Source organism: Mus musculus, chromosome 4 (genome assembly GCF_000001635.26).
Source record: "Mus musculus strain C57BL/6J chromosome 4, GRCm38.p6 C57BL/6J".
Taxonomy (NCBI): domain Eukaryota; kingdom Metazoa; phylum Chordata; class Mammalia; order Rodentia; family Muridae; genus Mus; species Mus musculus.
The window spans coordinates 125610949-125638266 of record NC_000070.6 but is presented as its reverse complement, the minus strand read 5'-3'; the positions used below and the strand labels follow the sequence as shown (position 1 = coordinate 125638266).

Genomic DNA, 27318 nt, shown 5'->3' with positions numbered 1-27318 from the left:
GCAAACATACATATCTGTTTAAGCTAACATGCACTGCACTTGTAGTCAGCTGTTACCGTGTTTCCTATCTGGGCAGCCTCTGCCCACTCTGACATTCAACTCTAGAGCTGTTCCACTGGAATCACAGGCTCCAAAGCTGTCCCTGGGACCCAACCTAAGCCCATCCGGTTCTCTCTTCCGAGGCTTTGCTCCCACCAGCCTCCTGGGACGGGGAACCAGACCTCTCCAAGAGCCCCCAAACTTCCACGAGTTCTGGATGCCCAGGTGGAAGAACTCTGGTTTCAGCAGGCCTCTGAGCTCCTAACACCATCCTAGCGACAGAGGGGATCAGTAGACTTCAGCCACGGAAGGGCCCTAAGCTACCCCTATCTCAGCCAGAAGCCCACCTTCCCCAGCAGTTCTGGGATCTCCCCCTGTTCCTGCTGGCTTCTCAGGTCTGTTACCTGGAGGCCCTCCATGCCCGCTTCACTTCTGCCTGCTCCTTTTTCTGACCCTGTTCAGCATTACCAGACCTGTGGGCGCTGGAGATCCAGATTATGAGGACAGGGACAGGTTCGATGCTGGAGTGGAAGCCACCGGGGCCGGCTTGTCAGCCAAGCACATCACCCCATGTAATGCATAATGACCCATATTCTCTAACAGCAAATGTCAGACTTTCTTCCCATCAGTGTAGTCCCCGAGGAGATCGTGGCTCCTTCTGGCCTACCTCCAGAGGACCGGGCTGTCTGTGTTTGCCTGAGACGGAGCTTTCTTTTGCCTGTCTCCTTAATCAATCCCTCCCAGAATATCCACCCTGAATCACCGTTGTTGGAATGGCGTGCTTTTCACTTACGAAGCACTTCTGTGCTCAAGCCCCATTTAACCATCTCCGTGCGGAGCCTGGGAGGGTCCCAGAGCTTGAACCTTCACGCTGGCACGACAGATAAGGAATCAGAGAGCCACGGAGGTTAAGGGACCACCCCTAATTTTGAACCAGACCACAGATGGGATTAGGTTTTGAGAAATAGTGTTTTGCCTTCTAAGCAGAGACCTTTTTCTCCACCCCAAGGCTCTTTCCCTCCCTAAGCCTTTTCCTTTCAGCCCTGGCAGAAGTCTGCACACAGACTGGATCAGGAAGCAGGAAACATGGCAAGGCTCAAAGGTCACCTCCTCCACAGCCGCTCTCCTTGAGGCTACTACTGTGAAACGAATGAGCCAACCTCCTCACCCCTCCCTAGATCCATACCCTTTGCACAGAGCTGGGCAGTGCCCACACACCGGGCTCAACCCTGTCATTTAGTTTGGTTGGTGCGATATTAGCAGACATGATGGAACCCCATACTGGCTGATTCTCTTGCTCCTTGGCCGTAGTTGGGACAACAATGCCTGGGTGAGCCTGCTGGAGGACAACACGAGGCAGAGAGCCAAGGCCAGCCTAGAGCTACCAGCAGGCCGGCAAGTAAGCTGGCTGGAACCCGAGGAGCAGCTGGCCAGGAACAGTAAGCCGCTGACCTTGTGGACTCAGGAGCTAAAGAAATGTGTGTTGCTTTAGGCCACTGAATTTTGGGGGAGAGTGCTGTCACCCAGCTTATTATAGACGGGACTAACGGATGGATGCATCCTCGGCTGGCAATGTGCCAGTCCTCGTGACTGTCCAGAGCCAGCCAGTGGCACTCTTACTCCCATTTGACAGGGCCTAGAGGTCGTGAGCTTGGGCTCCAGGTACTGAGCAAGACTGTCTTCTAGAAGGTGCAAAGGCAGATCTATCTTGTTGACAGGAGTATGAGTCACAGTAAGACAAGTTCCTTTGTCTCCTTCTCGCTTGGGGAACTGGCCTCTGAAGTGATGTGTGGAGCTGCAGCAACACTAGTGTGCCGAGGAGGAGGAGGTCAAGAGAGTGTAACAAAACCCACGCAGCACTCTGACCTTGTCAGGCTGCTAAATAAGCCTTAGAAACGTCCAGTCCACACCCCCAGCCACAAAAAAAAACCTTAAAAACAAAAACAAACAAACAAACAAACAAAAAAACCAAAATGGCGACTGCTTAAATAGATTTGATCTCTGTTGCCCATTGGCTGAACCATGGCCACAGCCCTGCCCCCACCCCACACACAGCCAGAGCTTGCTGAACACACTGTTTCCCAAAGCGGGGTGGTCTAGCCTGGTAAAAGCTTCTACTTCCCTCTGTCTGTTTTTGAATGCTGTATTCTTTAGGGCAGCTCTGAATCCTAGAGCCCATTGTTATCTTGACCAAACCTTATCTCTCACTGCCTCCGCTCTAAGTACTTTTTAAACTAAACTGAATTGAGACAAACTGAAAATCAAACTGAATTAAATGCTAATAAATTACTGTAAGGAAAAAGAACATCGGGCACTGGGAAGGTGAAGAAACGAAGGCACGGTTAGCCCACTTTTTCTTTTTGGAATGGTTAATCACATTACAAGAGTGTGGGGCTATCCTTGTGTATCCTGGTGGTAAAGCGCTGGCCTAGGGTTGCCCTAGGCCCTGAGTTTGATTTTTAGCATCTTGTACAAAGAATAAGCGGAGGGAATGGTACTGTCTAGAAGTCACTGGCAATTCAGGCCATCAAAGCTGAGGATCAGGTGACAAGGATTTGTGGGTAGAGCCAGGGCTCAAAGGCAGGAAGCTCCGGACTTAAGTGTGAGCTCCAGGCAGGGCCACTAACATGGCGTCTGTCATCCTGGCTTGTCTCTTTGCAAAGCTTTGCCCTCCCTCCCCACCCATCCTGGAGGCCCTGTACCTGGCTAGTGGTGCAAGCCAATATCTGCTCTACCCATTCTACCATCCTGTCCGCATCTGTTTCCTCTCTTCTGCTCCCAAGTTCTCTTCCAAGCGATCCCTTGAAGTAAATAAAGCTTGCCCCCCCTATTTGTTCTTTGGGGGACCATCCAGGCCCCCAGCTTTTTAAAGCTCTCTTTCCTCCACACGTGCTGCTCTCTGGGGTGTCTGATGAAACTCGGCTTTCACTGTTCCAAGGCCACGCTCCACAGCATTCAGTGGCGCTCTGTTACACACAACATCAAGTCTGAAGCCTGAGGCCGGATGTCAGACCCGTACAGCCAGCTGAATCCTGTCTGCTCTGCTTCCCCGCTCACACTCTACACACAGGCTGGCAGCTCCAAAACACCGCCCCGTGCTGCCCCACGCTGCCCCACCTCCCCTTCACACTGTCCCTTCCACCTGCTATGCCCACAACATGCTCTACATGTCCTTCTGTCCATCTATCTTCAAGGCCCAAGGGCAAATGGCTCCCCTTCTCTGGTAAGTCAGCCCATACTGGTTAAGGAAGGACACAAGGCTCTCTCCCAAGCCGGGTATCGGGAGCTCTGACTGCTTGCATTGCCATTTGACTCCCAGCTCCGATGGCCAAGTGTTTCCCATGCCCTAGAGCTGGGCATCTGCTCTCCTAGAATATGATTAACTCCTAAAAGATATAATAATAGGGTAGTGGCCTCTTCATTTCTGCTTCCTTATGCCATTTCCTGCAAGACTTATTAAGAGTTTAATTCAGGACGATTTCAACTCACCCCAAGTCAGTGCGACCAATGCTTTAAAAATGTCCATATTGTATCAAGCCCCTGTGCTAAGTCCTAGAGGCACAGAGAATCTATGGACCAGGAAGCAGAAATGGGCTCACAGGCAAACGTTGTTAGAGAGGTTGGCTACCCCTATAGGGGTCACCTTGTCAGATACCCTGCATATCCAACACTTATATTACAATTTATAATAGTAGCAAAATTACGGATATGAAGTAGCAACGAAATAATTGTATGATTGAGGGTCACCACAACATGAGGAACTGTGATTAAAGAGCCTCAGCACTAGGGAGGTTGAGAACCACTGGTTTAGAAAGGTAAGACCACCATGTTGTAGGGAAGTTAGAGGGGACTGGACCCTGTGGAGTGTCCCGTGGGGACAGAGCCTCGAGCCGGGACCTCAGGGCATGGGCCGGCTTTTGAGGACTGCTAGCAACATGTAAGCCTGTAGCTGTTTACAGGACTCTAAGATGGGCAAACAGCATCCTGATCATTCTGTCTGTGGGCTCCCATCCTGCTACTCCTGGCCCCTACTAGGAGGTAATCAAGAGCTAACATGAATCTGCAGGTAGCCAAGTGCTGGAGGGCTTTTTAAGGATGGATGCTCTACCTCTCAATACACTTGGGAGAGCCAGGCCAGATGGGTTAAAGTGACTCGCCAAGGTCACTGTCTCTCAAGAGACTTGGCTAAGAATTGTCTTTAGATTCAAGTCTTTGGGGGGTGGGGGAAGCAGGAGGCACCTCAATGCTGGCTTACAATAGTGGCCTTGGGCTCAGACAGACCTGCAGGATGGTGTGGGCTGTGATCCTAGCTGCTGCCAGTGGGCACGGTCTGCTACCTTGCTGAGCCTGTTGCCTTGTTTCTGATTTACCACCACATAGAGTCACTGAGAGATCTGTGATAGATAGTAAGTGCTGGCACTGCTTGTGACCCGTGGTACGCACTGCCATCTGACCCATGCATGCATCCGGAGTTCGGCCTGCTTTGTCTCCAGAAAGTGAACCTCCCGAGGAGAGGGTGGCTGAAGATGAAGGTAGTGGTTCTCCTCTCTCCCTTCCTCTGCCGATCCTCCCTGTGTCCACCCGGAATGCACAGTTAGCCAAGACAGTGGCTGGGGATGTGTCACAGATCACGAGGTCCAAAGGAAAGACCCAGAATGTTGGCTGGATCCCTTAGCAGCTGTCTGTTCTAGGCCCACACCAAGGGGCCCAGAACTTGGGAAGTAAAGGGTAACACATGACACTAAAGAAGATTCTGGAAGGTAAGTACCATGGTAGCTTTGGGTGGCTGGGCAGGACTGGGCCCTGTGCAGAGGAATGCATGTTGATATGACTCCAGGTGGGTGGGGCCTAAGTGCAAGACCAGTGCCTCTGCACCCGGGAGAGGGAGGGAGAGGGAGGGGAGGGGGAGGGGGAGAGTAAAGGGGAGGGGAGGGAGCCCACCATCAGCTGAAACTCAGAGCCTAGGCTTTCCTTCCTCCTCACTGGAGGAGGAGACCCAAGCCTGGAGCCCATTTCTACAGGCCTGCCTTAGCTACTTTAGCTGGGGTCAGCAGTCATATCAATAGACAGGAAACGGGTTTATAAGCACAGTTGTACCTGAGCAGGAGTGTCTGGGGAAAGGCAAAGAAGTGGGGGAGGGGAGGGTGCCACATGCAGGTGTTGGCAGGATCAGTAGCTAACTATCCCTTTTCCCTCTCTATTCCATAGCTTCCCCATGAGGAGTTGAGGACACAGACTGGCAACCCAGCCAGCAGGCGGGAGAACAGGGATTTACAGGAAGCCAGGGCACACTTCGAGCAAACTGTGGATGGGTGCAGAGAATACGGACATGCCTCCTGCAGGTGAGAGGGTAGGGATGTGGGAGTGTGGGTGGGTGTTGGGTGGCCATGGGAGTGTGAGCCCAGGTTTGATATGGCATGCGCCAAGTACAGGTCTCAGCACTGCTGCAGAAGATGACGTAGGCATGCTGGAGAGGGGAGAGTCAGGTGTGAGCCAGGCTAGGATAGAATAAGGTGTGCGTGAGGCTGCTGAGGCCGGATGGGCAAGCATCGATGTAACTGGCTGCTGTTGGTGTCTGGTGTGAGATGGGACCTTCTCCTCAGAGGCAGCCGTGCTAGGCAAGCAGACAACACTAATGTTGGGGCTCTGCTCCCTCCCCCTCCTTCTCCCTCCCCCGAGCCATGACAGGTCTAGCCACACACCTGTACTGTCATCATAGACCACGGTGGCTGATCGCCACTTGAGGGACTGGACCAAGTCGAGGATGGCGTGGCTGAGAGAGGCATAGTCAGGGTAGAGGTTCACGTAGAAGGTGTCCTTGTTGTCCAGTGGGTGGTGCTTCCAGCGCAGTTGGATGTGGGGAACCTCCAAGGCGTTGCAAATGGACTGGACAGCATTGGTGCAGGAGCCCTGCGATGGCCCAAAGATGGCTACAACACCCAGTGCCAACTGGTCACAGGCTACAACAGAGGAGGGTGACACAGGTCAATGTGGTGCTATGTGCACTGGGAGTGGGCAGTGATTTTGACATTCCCATAAACGCATGGGGAAAAGAGCCGGAAGGAACTTTAAGAGGGGTGAGAACAACTCATGAAGTCTCGGTTTCCTCATCTGAGCAATGGGGCTGTAACGATCTCTCCTTCATCTGACACCAAGGAGGTAAGAAGAGACAATTATGAGACCAGTGGTGGAGCACACTGACCCAGTAACCATGCTACTCAACCATGATGTCTTTGTAAGTGATATCCCAGCTTCTAGACAAACAGGAAGCAAACATCTACTGACCGGGGCTTCCAGCCTCTGCCTTCTACCCTGGTCTGCTCCCTAAGATCTGACACAAACATCTCCCTTTTCTTTCAGTGATATCATTTGCATAGTTAAGATGCCTCTTAGACCTCTGTTCTATCTTCATTTACGTTGCTGTGATAAAACATCCTAAAAGCAACTCAGGAGAGAAAGGGTTTATTTCAGCTCACGGTTCCAAGTTATAGGTCCACTGTAGTGGGAAATCACAGCAGTGGCTACAAGCAGCCACTCGCATCACATCCACAGTCAAGAGCTGAGAGAAATGAATACATTCATGTTCAGTTGCTTTCTTGCGTTCAGTTCAATTTCTCTGCTCTTATACAGTTTAGGAGCCTCTGCCTAGGGAGTGGTGCCACCCACAGTGGACTGTGTCTTCCCACATCTATTAACTTAAAACAACAGACATACCCAGAAGCCAAGCAGGCATAGATGCCACCCTACCATGCCCACCTGAACCAAGGCACAACTACCATTTTCCTGCATTAGATGCCAGTCACCAACCCTGTCATCTCCTCAGCATTTTTGCAGCCAGAATGAACCTTTCTGGGTCATAAGGGTTATGTCACTCCTGTGACCTCCATCAGCATAAAAGCCAAAGTTCTTAGAGTGGTCCTAGAAGACATATTGCAACATTTCCTCAGCCCTGTTCCTATGACCTCAGCTACTTCCCTTCTTCATCTCCCACTCTTGTCTGTCTCCCTCACAGCCTTATAGCCCTGCTGGCTTCCAGGACATTCCCCAAGCACAGTGAGAACACTCATTCATTTCCTCAGCTATCCATCTGACTCTTTCCTTTCCCCAGGTCTCTGCATCTGCAGGTCTTATTAAGGAAGCCATCACTGCCCAGCCTTTAATAGCAACTCAAATCCCCACACCTTCTAAGCACTATACCTCAAGGAGACTTTGCTTTAAATATCCATAAAACAAGGCCTCCAAGACTAAATACCGAAGCATTAGGAAGGCTGGCACATTGTTAAACAAAGTCTTTTTCTCCTCCCATGATGAATGCAGTGGTCCCTATCCCATCCCTCCTCTTTTACATACATGCATGCAAAACATGTGTTCAAGTGCACATGCACCCCCCACAAATGTTGATAATTTTTCTAAATGATAGACACCCTTGCTAGGATGTTCAGACTGAAGACTTGACGGAATGACTTGTGTCTTTCCCCTGCACTGCTCCAAAAAAATTCTTCCTCATGCATCTCCACTTTGCTCTGACCTTGAAACAGGCCACCAAGGATGCAGCATATCTTCCATCCTTACAATGTACACCTTTTATGATGCTCCTATCTTGGACCAAGGGCTGAGCCTCATGTTTGCCTGAGACAGGGGACAGCAGACCAGGCACAAAGTATAGGATGCGGAAGATAGTGTTGAGATACTGATGTTGGACCATAGTACCAGTGGGATAGGGATGCTGTGGACCACAGTACCAGTAGATGAAGATGTTGCCATAGCAATGACGGAGATGATACAACAGAGGCAGGGATGTAGGGGATAGCATAGACAGGGATGACGAGAATTGTGGTACTGCCATCTGTGGTGGTGAAAGATGATAGCAATGTCCACACTGGGCCCTATTCTCCCAATGGTGCAGCGTCTAGACCTACGTGGGCTCATTTCCAATCTCCACTTCCTCTTTCTCCTGGTCCCATCTCTAAATCCGTTTTCTAGTCACTCCATGTTTCTTCCATCCTCTGAGGATCTTCCAGGATGGAAGGATTCTGCTATCAGCAAGGCCCAGGACAGGGGTTATCATGGCAGCAACAACAGCAGTTCTGCTTCCAGATGTGTCCAGGGCAGCAGCTAACCTTGTCCTGGCAGTCCTGTGCATACACTGCAGCAATTACATTATTTGTGGCTTCAATTTTGAATCCATTTTCTGGTCATTTTACAGTAACTTGATGGTTCACAGTCATTGTAGGAGTCCCCAGCCTGAATACATCCCCCCTTCCATGGCAATTGTAGTTATAGCTGAAATTATCCCAATCAATTTGTGTCTTAAAAGGAATTGAGCCACCCAGAGAATAAGTGCAGTCAGAGGAGTCTGGGGAGCGCTGGGTCGATTCCAGCCTGCTCTGGCCAGGCTTGGACGGAAAACACAGTGCTTTCTGGGCTGCTGGCTCAGAGCCTGCTTGGCAGACTCTCTTCTTTTAATTTTCCACAAAACATTTCAAAATAAAGGCAATAGTGAAAGTTCCTTTAATGAGGAAAAGGCCTCCTGGGCCTCCAGCAGGAGGAAGGACTGATTCAGCCAGAGATGGTAGGTAGGAGGTGCCAGGTTTTGTGCTGCTGCATCCCCTTGCCCCACGTGACTTAAGGTGGCTGGATCCAGCTCAGAGGGTGGGAGGGAAGGTGGAGGTAACTTCCATCTAGAAACAATTAATTACCACTGGATTCCTCAGAATTAGGCCTAAGTGCATCTTCTTGGAAGAGTCCTAATGAAGCTCCTAAGGAATGCAGCCTGGAAAATCAAAGATCCAAACAAGGGCAGGCCAGAGAAGAGGGGGGAGGCTGTGTTCAGTGGGAGCTGCCCCCGCTGAAGAACTGTCATGAGGCTCAGGCAGAGATGCTTCCATCTGTGGAATGGGGAGGCTACCTGACTTGAAAAACTGAGAGAGTGCCATAGACTAAGGCACTTCCTGTCCACATCTGTGTGTGTGTGTGCGCGTGTGTAATGAAACCCAGGGCACATGCCAGACAAGCTCTCTACCACGGGGCTCCACTCCTACGTGAGTCTGTTCCTTTATGGCTGATTAAAATTCCATTGTTTAATTATGTGCCAATCTGTCTGTCTCATGTAGATGGTCCCTTTGTCCATCTTTAGCTTTTTGTTTTTAACAGGAATCTGGCCAGTAGAGACATCCATCTGGCACTAGGCTTGGCAGATGTCTAGGCACATCCAAACATTGCTGTGTTGATGCTGAGTCCATCCTACCAGCTTCGTGCACAAGAAACAAATCTCAACAGTCACGTCTCACCATACACAGAAAATCACTTAAGACAGATCAGAGAGCCAATCACGAAAGACATGAGCACAGAACTCCTAGAAGAAAACAAGGGAGATGGTCTTTAGGATAGACAGAGACCTCTCACCCCAAACACACAAAGAGAATGATTAATAAATCGGACTTTGCTTCTCATGAGATATAACTGCTAACAGAGTATTAAAGACAGCCCCACATGTAATTAATATAAAACATATATAAATGTATATATTCACACTGCCCCAAAATGACTCTTATTAGAATATGCAAAGAACTCCTTTAAATCAACAAGGAAATGACAAACAGCTCAATTTTGAAAAGGTCACTGAAAGGTTCTAAAAAAGAAAAGGAATATTCAAATGACTTATTCAACATTCAGACTAGAGCGTTGTGGAGCACGTTAGGTCTTACGGGCAACGGGACATGGAAGACAAAACGTACTGCCAACTACCCCACCTGTTCTGGCTGAATTAGTTCTTCCTCCTGCATTGAGACCCACGAGGCCTTTCCCCCATTAAAAGGAGAATCATCAGATAAATATAAAAGAAAGCCACAATAACATAACCACTTCACAAATCAGCAGAGTGGGCAAAATCTTTAAAAGTCTAACTGACCTCCAAGCATGTCTGCACAGAGGTAGAACACCTGCCAGCACTGTGCGCTGCTGTGGGAATGCAGATCTGTACAACCACCTATGAAACTGTCTGGCTGCACACAGTGACCCCATATTTCAACTCTTAAAAACAAACTCAACAAACCTGGGTACCCACGCCCTGGGAGATAAACACAGGGCTGCTCACAGCAATTCTGCATTAGTAACTCCCGAGTGGGAGCAACCCAAGGGCTCACGGAGAGTGAGATGCGGTTTTCAATGGTTCCTCTGGTAGAATGGGGAGTGCTGCCGGAGCCAACCGTACAGAGGACTATCAGGCACAGAGGACTATCAGGCACAGAGGACTATCAGGCACAGGGTGTGAGACCCAGTAAGTGATGCTCAAAATGTAGATGCTGAGTGATTCTGATTCCGTGACCTCTGAGGCCAGGCCAAGTCAGTGCATGGCAACAGCAGAGAGTGGTGGCAGCCACACATGGGTAGCATGGCCACACGGGCTCCCAGAGGTCTAGATGGACTTGGCTGGTCTCTGGCTTGATCTGGGTGCCAGGGATGCTGTCTTGAGCTGGTTTAGATAGGTTTGTTTCTTCTGAGTACTCCCTGGCCAAGCCAAGGTCGTATTCTCCTCCTGCACCATTCTCTGGAGTTCATAGGCCTGGGCCCAGATTTCCAACCACAATAAAGATAGATGGAAGTCTCGCAGTAGCCGGGACCGGCCACCTCAGCCTTTCTCAGCCTGTGATCCCTAACTCGAGTCACACAGTAAACGCTCATTCAGGATGACTGAGTGCATCGACTGGCCATCGTGCAAATCCCCCCTACTTTCCATGTTGCCCTGCCCTTACTGTTTCCAACCATCCTTCAGAGCATAGCTTAGATACCTCTTACTCCAGGAAGCCCTCTGACTACTACCTCCTGCTATTGTAGCTCTTGGTCCTTTGATGAGACTTCCTGACATCTTGGCTGTGACCTGTAGAGGGTGAAGGTTCGTCTCCCACCGAGATTATCAGGAGCGATGGAAAGTGAGTTCGGCACACCAGGAACTGGTTCACACTTTTCTCTCATCTGTAGATCAGGCCAAACCACTGGCAATGGCTTTGGGCACGCTAGGTGTAGGTGCACGCTAGGTGTAGGTGCACGCTAGGTGTAGGTGCACGCTAGGTGTGCTGGTTAGTTTTGTCAACTTAACCTAAACTAGTGACACCTAGGAGGAGGGAATGGCAAATATGGAACTACCCCCATCAGACAGGCCTGTTGTCTTGATGGACGATGTAAGAGGGCCCAGCCCACCGTGGGTGGTGTCACTCCTGGAGGGATTATATAAGAAAGCATGCTGAGCTCAGAAAGAGAGGCAGTAAGCATGGTCTCTGCTTCAGCTCCTGCCTCTGATCCTTGCCTCGGCTTTCCTCTGAATTGGACTTGGTCAGTGTTTTATCATAGCAACATAAAGCAAACCAGGACACTAGGTTATATAGTAGAGTAACAAAACATGAATAGAGCCCGTCTAGAGAGTCTGGTGGAAGAGACAGAAATGCACACATCTTCACGCACACACTTTCACACAATCACAAAGCATCACTAGCCAGATGGCATAGGCTCTGTGCTACCTGAACCGATGAGGACCTCTGATGTGACACCGGCCTTTGCTGAGTCCTAAAGTTTCCATGAACAGATTTGAGCCTACGTAGTCATTTGTGAGGCAGGAAGACGGATCTTCTGCTTCCTGGTGTTGGTGGCAGGGCATGCTGGGAACAAGCAAAAGGACCAGCACAGAGAAGCAGGGCTCCAGACTAAACTAGGGTAGAAGAAGGCTCATGAATGTCAAACATAAGAGCTCAATACCTTGGAGGCCTCTGACCATAGGTACACTCGTGTATGTGTGTGTGTGTGTGTGTGACAACAGGGAAAGTCCTTGTGTGAGTCAGGCCCTGCCCTGATGGCCTAGTGGGTAGAAAAGAGGAGCCAAGTGTACCTAGAGCCAAGTCCCACTTTTTAGAGTGTCAGACACAATCCTAAGCATTGAACAGAGCCGCTGCTTTCACATCGTAGGGAACCGAGGCATTTTTTTCCAACATAGCTGAGGTAGTAGTTGCTGGGAAACCAGCTTGGGCAGCCTGGCTCTACAGCCACACTCTGCAGACTTCCTGCGCTCAAAAGTTAACCAGAATGGGGCTTTGGAAAACACAGCCACGAACAGGTAACATCGTGGCCTCTCTGCCCCTGGCAGCCCAGGAGATTACATGAAGAGAAATCGGAAACTCTTCAGAGAGCTGGGTGAGTCTCAGCCAGCAGAACAAACGTGGATGATGCTGGCCCTAAACTCAGTTTACAGGGGTCCTAGCCCTAAACTCAGTTTACAGGGGTCCTAGACAATGTTTTCTTAGGTTCTCATGGTTCATCAATTCATTCAGCAACCACTTTACTGAGCAGTAACTATCGTCCCTGACCCCTCAGGTGCCCCAGGAATAGATCAAATACCCAAAGAGAGTGTCCCCTTCAACAACTCGAGGGAGAAGAGAAAGTGCATTAAAACACAACGATTTAACTAAAAATTGTGATATGAGCTTTGATGGGCTATGATATCATATTTCGGAAAAGATGACCTAGTCATTTTGGAAATGAGATTCCTTAGGCTTGAGATCTTTAAATGGTTACATGGAAATCGAAGGTTCTATGGAAGCTATTTCCAGTTATCTAAGCCTTTAAGTTGAATTTGAATTAAATATATATGTAAAAATATAGTTCAGATATGCAGTCTCCCTCAGGATCTGCAGGGAATTGGTTCCAGGACCCCCTGCAGATAGCAGACTGGCAGATGCTGGGTCCCTGGCACAGAGGGGCTTGGTATTTGCATATCTTCCTCACTCTGTGCCTTATGCTCTATAGTCTCAAGACGCCTCTTCCCACAATGCAATGCAAATGCTATGTAAATAGGTGCTGTGCTTATTGTTTAGGGAAAACGACACAGAAAAGTCTATATATGTTTAGGACAGAAGCAACTGGGTTTTTCTCTTTCTTTTTCTCTTTCTTTTCTTTTTTCTTCTCCTGAGTATTTTTGGTCCCTGGTTGTAGAGTCCATGAGCCTGGCGGGCTCACTGTGTGTATGAACACACGAGTGGGTGTGTGTATAGGATCTGTCATTTAAAAGACACAAAAATGGGGCTGGAGAGATGGCTCAACAATTAAGAGCACTGGCTCTTCCAGCCAAGGAGCCGGGCTCAGTTCCCAGCACTCTCACAATCAAACCCGCTTTCCAGGGGGATCTGACGCCCTCTTGTGGCTTCTGCAGGCACTGCATGCATGCGGTGCCCAAACCCACACACAGGTAAACACTCATACACAAAAAACAAAAATAAAATAAATCATCTAAAAAAGATAGCAACAAGCCAGGCAGTGGTAGTGCACCCCTTTAATCCCAGCACTTAGGAGGCAGAGACAGGCGGATCTGTGGGTTTGAGGCCAGCCTGGGCTACATGGTGAGTTCTAGGACAGCCAGAGTTACACAGACAATTCCTGTCTTGAAAAACAAAAAGACAAAAAACAAAACAACAACAACAACAAAAATAGTAACAAAAAACCCATTGTGCACTTGGGTGTGCTGGGTAGCACACGGGAAACTGGCTGTTCACCCAGGCACTGAGAAGTCAGGCACTGTGGCGTATGTTTGAAGACCCATGGGCAATGGAATTTCCCTCTTTTAAGTATAAATATGTCTGCTAATTAGCAAAGATATGGGGAATATCTGGTTTTAGTCTTTTTTTTTTTTAAGGATTTAGGTGAGGTACAACTTTGACTAGACTCACCACAACTTGTGTTGTGAGTCAGGTCTTTCTAGTGACTCAGAAACAGACAACAGAAAGTTCACACTTATATGAACACAGGGCCCGGTGTCAGACTTCAGGGCTTCTCTGTAGGTTCTGGGGTCAAGATGTTGCGGGCACTGAGCAGCACGCTGTGCTTATAAAGTCTTTTTACGGCAGGCAGATGGTGTGCTCTGGGGCTAATACAGTCTCTGCTTTATATGTATGCTACCTATTGCTACTCGAGTAGGATGCCAACGAAAGATGCAATAAGACCCGTAGCAAGGTGACTACGGTTAATATGATGTGTTGCACGCATGTTTTCAGTGTTCTTACCTGAAAGAAATGATAAATGATAAAGATAAATGCTAGATGTGGTGGATGGGCGAGGTCCTCCAATTAGAGCAATCCACAAGTCACACATGTATCCAAACAGCACATCCTATAGCATACATAGTTATAATATTTGTCCACTGATAGGGATAATAGAAAAGAAAAATCAAGTTTGAAAATGTTCCCTTTGGTTCAAAGGTCCTGGAAAGCTTAGTTGATCTCTATTCAGGTAATCTCGCCCCCTCTCTCCCTTTCCTTAGGTTCCAGCCACCCTTCATTGTCTCCCGGCCAGCCAGCACCTCCCTGTGTAGCTCAGGCTGACCTTGTATTTGCTATATAACACAGGGTGGCCTGGAGCTCATGACCTTCCATCAGCCTCCCTACTGCTGTCACAAGCTACAGCACCATGCCTGGCTACCCTGGGACTTCCTCACAGACCCCACGCCTACTCCTGGGGGCTTGGTACAAGTGGGAAAGGCTCCCCCTACCCCACCCTCACGCCCACAGAGTGAAGATCTGCTCACTCACCCTTCTTGGTGGCCTCAAAACTGTCATGGAAGTGAATCCTCTGAATGTCGTAAGTCAGGGTCGTGTTGGGCAGCAGAGTCCTGTTTCTGTTGATGATGTTGGCAGAAAATCGAAAGGCGTGCTCTTCAGCGTTCATGACCTGGGCGTTGGGACCATCCGCATACTCAAAGATTCCTCCTGTGAGAGAGGACAGAGCTGTGTGTGGGAGGAGGGATGGCGAGGGAGCATGGATGCTCGGCTCAGGTTTTACAGACAAGGTCTTCTCACCCAAGTATTCAATAAAATCCTAGGTAATTTCCATGTTCAAAAAGTATACATTTTACCCAACTAGCAAATTCCTGCTAACAAAATCTGACAGGCCCAAATAAGATTACCAACTTAATACTGCTATGAAAATGCTTAATAGAGTTTTGGCAAGTAGAACCTACCAGAATATTACAAGGCTAACATACCATGACCACATAGTTTTATTTCAGGAATGCAAGACCAGCTCAATATAAAGGAATCCATGAATCCCATTCCACCACATCAATAGTTCAAAGGAGACGAAAATATGATTCACTTGCAAAATTCAGGAAGATGTCTGATGAAAGTCAGCGACTACTGCCGTAAAAAAATGTCTAATAAGACACTGGCGGGAAAGACACTCCCTTCAAGCAACGTTAGCTCATATCAGCCTTAATATCACACTAACTAATACCTAAAACACTAAAGGCCTTCTTGTCAAAGGAAAAATTAAAAAAAAAAAAAAGTGTTGGTGAAGACGCACGCCACTAACCAGAAAAAAATGAAATTGAAAGTGAATGCAGAGAGGCTCGGCTCTGGCAAAGGTATAAGTTACTATTTGCACATGATATAAATGTTAATGTACTGTGAGCATACTCCCTCCCCATTGCTGTGTCTCAGCTCCCTCCCGCTCTTTCCCGACTGCCCCCGACCCCTTTCATGATTTGTTTCTTTCTGCGTGCTGTCTTGCACGGGTCTTGCACAGGTGGTCATGACTGTGGGATGTTCATGATGGCCACAGCACAGCCACAAGTCAGCATGCCACAGCCCTCCTCCCTATCCTCTGGCCCTTACTGTCTTCCCACCTCCTCTTCGGCAACACTCCCTGGGCCTCAAAGGAGCAGCCTTGTAAGGGCCGAAAGCTCAGCAGACACTTATTTTCAGCACGTTGGCCGACCATGAATCTCTGCTCTGACCACTGCAGAGTCCTCGGAGGCCTTTCTGACCAAGGGTGTAATTTGTGGGTATAAGCAGGAAAAATGTAGAAGGAGGCTTAACTGCATGGGCATCTATCAAACCATCAGTAGTAGATTTCACCCGTAAGGCCTGTGAGAGCCCTAGCTGTCGGGCTTTTGAACAGGGTTTATAGCGCCACTCATATATTCCTCCCATGGAACAGGCCTCAGATCCAATCAGGAACTGGTGGGTTGCCCCCGGAGCATCAGTGCTACTACCGCACCAGTGGGAGCAATGGGCAAGCAATAAATAAATAAATACATAAATAAATAACTAGATAAATAAATAAATCATCCCCGACCACTAAGAAAGGCAAGAGCTGTTACAGAGAGTTAAATAGCTAGTCAGCACTTTTTTTTTGTATTGTTTTGTTTCCAGACAGGGTTTCTCTGTAGCTCTGGCTGTCCTGGAACTGGCTCTGTAGACCAGGCTGGCTCTGACCTCACAGAGATCCACCTGCCTCTGCCTCTCAAGTGCTGGGATTCAAGGTGTGTGCCAGCACCACCGGGTTAGTGTGTGCCTCTTTTAGATCAGTGAGAACTCATGGGAAAACTTAACAGCAAAAGGGATGTCAACATCAGCACGAATATCAAACAACAAATAATAACGCAAGTGTAAACATGCAATCCCCATAGTTTACAAACGAGGAAAACAAAGAAAACCCCTTCCGCAGGAGAGATAAACTCCCGGAGGCGGTAGTGCACGCCTTTGATCCCAGCCCTCAAGAGGCAGAGGCAGGAGGACCACTGTGCGTTTCAGACAAGTCAGGGGTCCATAGTAAGAGCCTGGTTGGGGGGGGGGGTCGGTGAAACAAACGTAGAGGCAGAGACAGAGAGTCAGACACAGAGCCCTGAGGCTGTTGATCTTTGGAAAGTAAAGTTTTGTGTCTCAGTCTTCTCCAAAGTCATTTTTCAGTTTACTTCAACTCCAGTCAGGACCACAGAAAGACATCTCTCTCGTACTTGGAAAAATGACTCTTAAACGTGAAGGCTGAATGTTAGATAATGACTGAAGAAAATGTCTTTACAGGAATGATGAAAGGTGACTTGTATTATTATCAGATTTTAAAATATATCATTAAGCCAAAATAATTAAAAGTGTTGTAATAGCGTCTGAAGACACAGAGGATCAAGAGAACGAGATAAAAAGCCTTAGAAAGAGCTCTGGCAGAGACAAGTATCTAAAACATGAATGAGAAAGATGTTTCCCAGCAGAAAAAGAAATGAATTATTCATTAATTGTGTCCTGACAATTATTCTATTATTTGGGGATTTCAGATTTTTCTCTTTTTGGTACAAAGACTGAACTTAGGACTTCATACATGATCGGCAAGTCCACTGAGCTGCATGTCCAGTCCTCTAGATTCCAAGATTAATAAATTCTAGATGAGTTAAAGGCAAGAGAATGGTGGAAAAGAACACCATAAAACTGTCAAAAATAGAAACTATGGGCAAAGAGTATATAATGTTGGGGTGGAAGAAGCCTGCCCAAGCATTTCAATAAAGTCAGAAAATGTGGGAGGAAGACTGGAAGTAACATTAGACGTCTCTGCACCCACATCACTATGGACAATGTTGAACGGTTAAGAAGCTAACCATAGACAGCAGCATAAAAGTTAATGTTATAAAAAACACGTAGAATTGGCAAAAAAGAAAGATGCCCCGTGTAAGCAGGTGCAGGTGTTAAGTATGGGTAACCCCATTAAGAAAAAAATACTATCAGAGGATGGAGATAGGTGTCACCTTTCCTTCTAGTTAAATAAACTCTTCCTGTTGAAATCAACAAGATGCCAGTGTAGCTCATCTGATGGGCAAAGGGAGAAGGCAGAGGAAAACGCACGGGCACCTGCTTCTTTGTTGGCAGACGGGGAAAACGGCACACACTGCTTTTCCTAATGGCCATGTATGGAGAACATCTAAAAATACTCAACCAGGGGACGGTAAGTCGTGCATACCCGTGGAACCGTAAAACTGTAACGATCTGATTCCTCATCAGAGAAACTCCTCTTTGTAACAGATGGAGACCGTTACAGGAAACCCCAACCAATCAAAATGCAGAGCTGTGGAGCTCAGCACAACTCCTGAATCTACAGCGCAGGGATCACTGCAGAAGAAGAGCCAGAGGGAGCCAGAGGTTGTGTCTCCGAGAAATGTCAGAGGAGGAGCTAGACCCAAGAAATCTCATAAACATGGCTGCCTAAGCAAAACCTGAACAAGCTTGCTACCTTGTCAGGCATGCTAACATGGAAGAAGGAACTCTCTCCAGGTTTTACCCTGGACAAGAAACACAGGCAACTAAGGAGCGCGGAGAGCAGGAGACATGGTCTTCTTCAGAGAAGGGTACACAGATGGCTATCCAATACCAAGCGGTCAGCCCTGAAAACATGTGTGTGTGTGTTTCACATATATAATATATAACAAGCAGTAAGTAATATGCAATATATAATATTACATATATGATATATACATATATAACATACATTATACATACTAAATGGACTGAGCAGGTTGTATTTCTATATTTAGAAATATATATGTGTGAAGTGTTCATGAGTGTGTTCATGTGTGTGTGTGTGTAATAATAAAAGGAAAAGAGATCATGAATTGGAGAAAGAACAAAGAGAGCACACGGGAGGTGTGGAGGGAGGGAGGAGAGGGGGGGTGATGTAATTTTATTATAATTCTCCAAAATTATTTTTTAAATTTTTTGTTGTTGTTGTTATTGGTTTTTTGAGACAGGGTTTCTCTGTATAGCCTTGGCTGTCCTGGAACTCACTTTGTAACCCACGATGGCCTCGAACTCAGAAATCCGCCTGCCTCTGGAGTGTTGGAACTTAAGGCATGTATCACCACGTGCAGCTATTTTCAAAAGTCATAGAGATGTGGAAATGTCCATGATGTGTCTGCTGCTGCAGATCTGAGGAAACGCAGGAAGGGGAGAAGAGTGGAACAGGATCCGGTGGGCGTGAGCCATTTGGGCAAGGGGAGCCGTCGCTTATTTAATATTGTCATGTGTTTATAGACAAGCCTTTATTCTTTCAGTAAGTAATGAGCTTTTATGATATATTGTTGGTGTTCAACAAAACTGACCTGTTTTGGGTATATGGTGGTTTTGAGTAAGAAGTCAGACGAGCAGACCACAGCCCAATTTCAGAATTTCTCCACTATCCCATAATACCCCCTGTGGCCATCTCACTGTTTGCACCAGTAGCCCCAGGAAACCACTAATTTGCCTTTTGTCTCCAAATATTTTTCTCCCTGAGCATTTCATGCAAATGGGATCACACAGTGGGTGTTCCTCTGGGTCTGGCTCCGTGTGCTCAGTGTGTCTGGGTTTACTAATATGTAGCATGCATCAGTACTAACTATCGTTCCTGAGCATTTATCGTTCCTGAGCATCACATTCCGTTTATCCATCTGCCAGCTCATGGGCATTTGGATTGTTTTCATTATTTGGGAAAACTAAAGAAAAAAAAATGTGGCTTCCAGGTTTCTGCCTGCCATATGAAAACCTTGGGAAAAAACCTCATCACACCGTCTAATGGCAACTTTTCTTGAGTCTGTGAGCATGAAGCCCCAAAGCAACCATCTTCTCCAACACTGGCCAGAGAGACCAGAGTATCACAGGATATTGAAGCCTTAATGGGAAACACAGGCTTACGTGCTTGAATACTTGGCCCCCAGTTGGGGGTGCTGTTGTGGGAAGCTGTGAAATCTTATGGCTATAGGACCTAGTTATCAGATGTAGGATTATAGAGACAGGACCAGACTGGCCTGGTTACAGCTGGCCCCAATTCCAACCTGAGGTCTTAGCTTCCAGGTTCCTGATCTGACCCAGAGATATAACAAGCGATCTACCAGCTCCTGCCTCCACAGATGGAGTTCCAGATGCTGAACCCCGTCCCCCACACCATGAAACTGTAAAGCCTTCCTTCACTACATTGTTCTGTCGGGAATTTTATTCCATCTATGAGGAAAGTCTGGAGAAGTAGAGAGAGAGAGACCTGGGAGCAAAACCCATCATGAGATCCAGTAGGAAAACACAAATTGCAACTGACAAGTTGTTGGAGACTCACAGCAGATAAGCCAGAGGGACAAAACCTTCAACGAGCACCACTTACCAGGTCCCCCACGTTTCTGGGTTCCACCCCCTGAGCCCTTCCGGGTTCTCATAGCAAATCCTGGGGTGGAGAAACTCCCCTGTGTATTCAACAGTGGAAGACAAGAGGAACGATTTTAAAACATGTTTTCTTCTTCCTGATGAGGTCTGCCTCAAGGGGGATGAGTTGACTTTGCCTAAGCTGCTGGAGCTTGAGGAGACCCTCATGGACCTGAGGGGAGGGAGATCCAGACTCTCGTGCTCCACCCGGGGGTGGGAAAGAGAAACACATGGGAGAGGTCACCGGTCCCGGAGGAAAAGCTCAGGGGCACTTAGAGGACTCATCCTGGGCCTGGGAAAGCGGCTCCGCAGGGAGAGCTTCTACTTCGCAGTGGGAAGACTAGAACTCAGACCCGCAGCACCCACGTCAAAGCTGGGACGGAACGGCGGCTCTCATGTAATTCCGGCACTGCGGAGGCAGAGACAGGAGATTCCTGGAATAAGCTGGCTAGCCAGAGCCAGAGGATCTGCCTGGGTGAATGTGATGATGAGTGGTTGGTGAGGACTTTGAGCATCAGCTTCAGGTCTCTACATGGGTGTGCATACGTGTGCAAGCATGCCTGAGGGGCACACACCTGCACATATGCACACACACACACACACATGTACACTCATAAAACAAAATAAAAAACAAAAACATCGAAGAGGGAAAGGAAAGAAGGGAGGAGTGGGAAGAAGAGAGAGAGAGAGAGAAAGAGAGAGAGAGAGAGAGAGAGAGAGAGAGAGAGAGAGAGAGAGAGAGAGAGAGAGAGAGAGAGAGAATCCTAATCACAGGACTGGAGAACATTACTCACACACTAGCAAAAAGTATACACAAGTAGTATCAGAATCAAACACAGAGATCACAAGTATGTTGGTATTGCCCCACTAGGAATTCAAAACAATCTGTCAGTATGCTAAGGGCTCTTGGAGCAAAGTGGACAACACAGAAGACAATGAACTTCTGTGAAAAGGAGATTAAAAAAGAATGCCAGAGAACTAAGCGCTGTGACAGAGACAGGGACAGATGCCGGGCACGGGCTGCTGGCAGGCAGGCTATGAGCTTGAGGAAACCCCAGTAGAAGCATCCAAACCCCAAAACTGAAGGTAGGCATGGCAAGAAAGAGCAACAGGACGCAGTATCTGAGGACCTGAGGTTGCTTCAAGTTTAAGAAGAAAAAGGGGAATTGCAGGAGGGTTGTGAGAAGAGATAAGGAAAACAATAATTGCTGAAAATGCTTCCCAAATTAATGTCAAACCCTCAACCAAAGATTTAGGATGCTTGGGAAACCTCCTGTTGGAGGACCCCTGACCTCCCCAGCCACACCATACCATTTTCAAATAGCAGAAAGGAAAAGGTTAAAAAGAACCCTGTCAGGCCAGAGAGATAGCTCAGTGGTTAAGAGCACCAACTGCTCTTCCAGAGGTCCTAAGTCCAATTCCCAGCACCCACATTTGGTTTACAACCATCTGTAAGGAGATCTGATGCCCTCTTCTGGTGTGTCTGAGGACAGCAACAGTGTCGAAGGAGAAGGAGAAGGAGAAGGAGAAGGAGAAGGAGAAGAAGAAGAAGAAGAAGAAGAAGAAGAAGAAGAAGAAGAAGAAGAAGATAATTCTATCAGAAAAGAATCCTGTCAGAATACAGAGGAAAACCACACCTTCTATAACAACTAGCAAAGATGGAATTATATTTGACATCCTGAGACCACCTTGTTAAGAAAAAAGTGGAGTGAAATATTTAAAGCGCAGAAGGAAATAAACACCAACCCAGAATTGTTACCTGGAGAAATTATCCTTCAAATGTGAAGAGAAATAACAGCTAAAGTGAAAGGAAGTTATTTACAGTCGACCTGCACTTCAGGAGACGTACAAAGACGTTTAGAGAGAGGAGGAAAATGATGTAGGTCGGAAATGAGGGCCAAAACAGAGAATGAAAAACACTAAGGAGAAATTAAGTGAAGGCAAAATTTTTTTTTCTCATTCTGAATTGATTTAACAAGTAACTGCTTATTTGAAATAGTCAAAATTACACACACACACACACACACACACACACACACACACACACACACTTATTTATTTACAAGCCAAATCAATGGCATCCCAGATGCCAGAGTGGACGGGAGAATTGCCATAAGAAGGTACTAGCTTGTTACTTGGGAGAGAGTGTGAATGAGTTGTAAGTGTGCTTTTTGAACTTTGCAGCAACCACTAAAGCTGCAGATCATTGTAACCTGTGGCACCTGACCCCTTTCGGGATGGGGGTGGGTTGAACGACCTTTCATCCCAGTCGCATATCAGCTATCCTGCATATCTGATATTTACACTGTGACTCATAACAGAAAATTACAACTAAGAAGTACTAACAAAATAATTTTATGGTTGGGAGGTACGGTGGTTTGAATAGGAATAGCCCCCAGAGATTCATGTGTTTGAATGCTTGGCCCATAGGAAGTGGCACTATCCGGCAATGTGGATTTGTTGGAGGAGGTGAACCACTGTCAGGGGAGGTTCTGAGATCTCAGGTGCTCAAGCTACACCCAATGTGGGGCACAGTCTCCTGCTGTGTATAGATCAAGATGTAGAACTCTCGGGTCCTCCAGCACCATGTCTGCCTGCATGCTGCCATGTTTCTCACATAATAATAATGGACTAAAGCTCTGAAACTGTAAGCAATCTCGAATTAAAATGTTTTCCTGGCCGGGCAGTGGGGGTGCATGCCTTTAATACCAGCACTTGGGAGGCAGAGGCAGGCAGATTTCTGAGTTCGAGGCCAGCCTGGTCTACAGAGTGAGTTCCAGGACAGCCAGGGCTACACGAGAAACCCTGTCTCGAAAAACCAACAAAACAAAACAAAACAAAACAAAACAATGTTTTCCTTTAAGAGAGTTTCCTTGGTCGTGGTGTCTGTTCACAGCAATAAAAACCCTAACTAAAACAGGGAATCAGCACAACACGAGGAACTATATTAAAGGGTTCCAGCATTAGGAAGGTTGAGAACCACTGCATTAAAGAGAGAATACTGCTGACGCTCTAAGAGATGGAAGGTTCTAGAATCATAAAATCTGTTTGATTAAAGCAAAAGGCAGAGAAAGAGTAGGAAACTAAAATATGACAGCCAGGGTAGCAGACAGAAAAACGGTGAGAAACATGGAATTATTAATATTATTAATTATATATGAAATTTGGCTTTAAACATCAGTGTCTCAAATGCATCTACAAAAGCAAGAAAAAGAATCAGACACATGAATTAGAAAGGAAAGGATGATATTACCTCTATGTGAAGATTGATTTTGTATGTGGGAAATGTAAATCTTTCATAAAAGCCCTTAGAACTAGTAAGTTTTGTAGAGTAGAATATTAAGTCAAGATGGTAAAGTTGCATTTCTATACATTAAGAATGAGTCATCTAAAAGAAACCCCACTTCTGATGTCATCAAAAGTATGAAAATGTATTCATAAGTTCTAAAAAAATTGTTTTTAATTATGTGTCTATGCATGTCCAAGTGAGTTTGTGCACATGCATGCAGACATGCGTGCATGTGTGCACACACACAAATGTGTACACGCATGCATACATGCACACGCACAAACATGCTAATGGCGGCAGAGTCCAGAAGAGGTTTAAGATCCCCTGGGGTGAGACAGCCCATACAAACGTAGGAACCAAGCGCCAATCCTCTTCAAGAGTGTTGTGCACTCTTAAGCACTGAGCTGTCTCTCCATCCCCCACACGAATAATTTTTTTAAACAGTGAAATACTTGCAATTTGACTTAACAAAGGAGATAAAAAGACTTTGATGATGAGAAGTACAAATTATTGCCAAGCAAAGATAAAGAAAATGTAAACAAAGAGAAACACACCTTCTGGGTATAGTCAGGACATCATGATATCAAGGTGTCAATATTGCCCTAAACAATCTACAGAGTCAATGAAATCCTGTCAAAACCATGATGCTTGTTTGCTGTTGCAAAATCAGAAAATTCCATCCTAAAATCAACACAGACACTCAGTGAACTCTGAATAACCTAAGCAATCCTGACAAGGAACAAATTTAGAAAACTCTCAGTTCCTAATTTCAAGCTTTCTACTTACTAAATATAAGGCCTAAAACCAGACTTGTAGAGGGAAATAGGGCCAAAGCAAGAGCATTACGGCATGGGATTTGGCAGCAGTTTTCTTGGATGCTAACGGCAAAAGCACTGGCAACAGAAGATAAACTAGACAAATGGAACTTCATGAAAAACTAAGGATGCATCTAAGCACACAATTAAGAGTGTGGAAGGTAACCCAAAGCTTGGGGAGTGTTCACCCGACAGAACGGACAAAAGACTGATATCCGGGATATACAGTGAACTTCTAAAACACCTAAATAAAAACCTAACCTAAAGCTGGACACTGCGGGCCTGGGGGAATGGCTCAGTGGATAAGAGCACTGACTCCTTTTCTAGAGGACTGGGGTTCTTTTCCCAGCACCCACAAGGCAGCTCACAACCATTTGTAACTAATTCTATGGGATCACATACCCTTTTCCAGCCTCCAAGGGCACCAGGCACGCAAACGGTGTACACATCATTTATAGGCAAAAATAAAGATGAATACATCGGTTTTCAAAAACCTAGGTGTTATGATTTCAATGTTCCATGCTCCTCCAGCTGACCCCCGCCTCAGGCTCATCTGTTGAAGTCTAATACCCAGCTGGTGATGCTAATTTGGCTGAAAACTTTAGTGGGAGTGGCCTTGTTGGAGAATGTAGGTCACTAGGGTGACCCCTTGGGCTCTATATTGCTTTTGTCACTTCCTGGGCTCTCTCTGCTTCTTGTCAGCCATGATGTGAACTGCTTCATGCTCAGCCTCACCTCAGGTCCACAGCAATGGAAATAACCAATCATGGACTGAAATTCTAACACTCTGAGCCAAGATAACCTTCCTTCTTTAAAGTGTTTTCTTTAGGCATTTAAATAAAGACAGGAGTCTAGAGAGATGGCTCGGTGGTTAAGAACGCTTATGCCCTTCCAGAGGATCTGAGTTGGGTTCCCAGCACCCACATGGTAGCTCACAACCGTCTGTAACTCTAGCCCTAGGGGATCCAATGCCTTCTTTTGGCCTCCATAATGCATGCACATAGTATGCTGACATAATGTAGGCAGAATACGAATACACAGAGTCCTGGCTAGATTTTTACTAGCTTGACACAAGCTATAGTCATCTGAGAGACGGGAACCTTAACTGAGAAAATGCCTCTCTAAGATTAGGCTGTAGTCAGACCTGGAGGCCATTTTCTTAATGGGTGATTGATGGGGGAGGGCCTAGTCCATTGTGAGCAATGCCTCTAGTGGGCTGATGGTCCTGGGTTCTGGTCCTGGGTTCTCTAAGAAAGCAGGCTGAGGAAGCCAAGAGGAGCAAGCCAGCAAGCAGTGCCCCTCCGTGGCCTCTGTCTCGGCTCCTGCCTCTCTCTCGGATCCTGCCTCTGGATTCCTGCCCAGATTGAGTTTCTGCCTTGGCTTCTCTCAATGAGCTGTGATTTAGGATATGAAAGTCAAATAAACCCTTCCTTCCTCAAATCACTTTTGGTTGTGGTGCTTTATCATAGTAATAGAAACTCCAATTAAGACACACATAAAATAAAAATAAAGGTTTAGAATGTATATAAAATAATCTATGAATAAGTAAGGACTGAAGTCTGACTGACAGCGCAGATGAAAGGTTTGAACAGGTACTTTGTTTATACAGAAGATACAGAAATGGCCAACAAGGTCCCTGAAAGATGCTCAACATCACTAATCTCTAGGGGGATGCAAATTAAAACCACAGTGACGTAACGGTCTCACACTCCTTAAGACAGACACTATTAAAAATGCTGCTGAATGGTCTGGTGAGATGGCTCAGCTGCTAAACACCCTTGTCACAAGCATGGTGACCTGAGATCAGTCCTCAGGATCCACATGGAGGGGTGAAGAATTGACTCCCACAGGTTGTCCTTTGGCATCTGCATGTGTGCGTTGCGGGATGCACACACCCGCTCCCACACATAGATAATGCGCATCTAAACGCAGGTTTTAATAATAAAATAAATACAAAAATGCATCGATGAAGAGATGAATTAGATGAAGTCTTGAGAAAATTGGGACTCATGTATCCTGTTGGTAGAGATATAAGTAGGCCAGCTACTCCATAGGGCAGTATTTCAGAAACAGAATTACTACATTAGGATATGGCCCTGCCATTCTATGCATGGGGGTATATGTATGCAAAGAACAGAAGGGACATAAGCAGAGATCTGTACACCCACGTGAACAGGTGTTTAACTCACGGTAGTAAAAACACAGGGGCAAGCCAAGGTGAACACCAGAAGATGAGACTGTCAGCACTGTGGTACCTTATGCACAGAGAATATTATTCAGTTATAAAAAAAAAAAAGAAATTCGGGCACATGCTATGACATAAATAGACAATGCAGACATCATAGTAAGTGCTATTAGCCCAAGAATTCAAACATTGTTGACTGCTTTTTCCTATATACTAGCAAAAGAAACCCCAAAAAATGTGACTTAAAACCATGGTACTACCCACATTAGCAATCAAAGAAAAGGAATATTTACTAAATCTAGAAAAAAATGTATAGAATCTATTTGAAGAAGACAACAAAACTGACTTTAAAAAAAATTCAAAGGGGTAATTTAAAACATGGAGCTGATCTTTGCCACCGGAGCAAAGGCAATGAAGAAGACACAGATAACATATGTCTGGGCATCCATGTGAAAAGAAAAAAATCTGGACATAGATCCTACATCTTGCACAAAATAAGGGACACCCTAGAATGTCACAAGAACAAAGTTTAGACTTGGCTTTGGCAATGACTTTTTAGTTAACACTAAAGGCATACTCCATAAAGCAAAGACTGGATAGGCTGGGCTCACTCAAAATTAAAATGGTCTGTGCTGCAAAGGGGGCTTAGAAGAGTGAAGACAAGCCACGGGCTGGGATGCTCTTGGTAAAGGACTGTTATTCAAAACACACTTGAAAGTAAGAAAACAAAAAAACCATAAAAGTGGGCCAAAGACAGTAATAAGCAGCTCATCACAGAAGATATACAGAAGGTGAGCAGGCAGAGAAAAAGGCACTGTGTTCTATAGCATCCTTGCAGTGCAAATGGAAACAATAGCATGTTTATGAGAACAGCCAAAATCCAGAACACTGGCTTGGATGGCTCATCTTCACTGTCAGCTTGCCTGGATTTAGAATCACCTAGGAGACACACCTCTGGATGTGCCTTTGAGGGTGTTTTCAGAGAGCATCCAGAAGAAAAGACCCACGGGGCAGCAGTGG

At 46.6% G+C, this 27318-nt stretch overlaps 1 protein-coding gene across 3 annotated transcripts in view; it reads right to left on the bottom strand.

The window, feature by feature from the left end:
* Nucleotides 1-27318, bottom strand: part of Grik3 (glutamate receptor, ionotropic, kainate 3) — a 223915-nt gene that overhangs the window by 75907 nt on the left and 120690 nt on the right. For all 3 annotated transcript variants that reach the window (XM_006502772.3, XM_017319980.2, NM_001081097.3), the window contains exons 2-3: nucleotides 14610-14786; nucleotides 5742-5999 (exon numbers count right to left, since the gene is read on the bottom strand). In XM_006502772.3, coding sequence (XP_006502835.1) covers nucleotides 5742-5999; nucleotides 14610-14786 — 435 coding nt within the window. The remainder of the gene's footprint in view (nucleotides 1-5741; nucleotides 6000-14609; nucleotides 14787-27318) is intronic.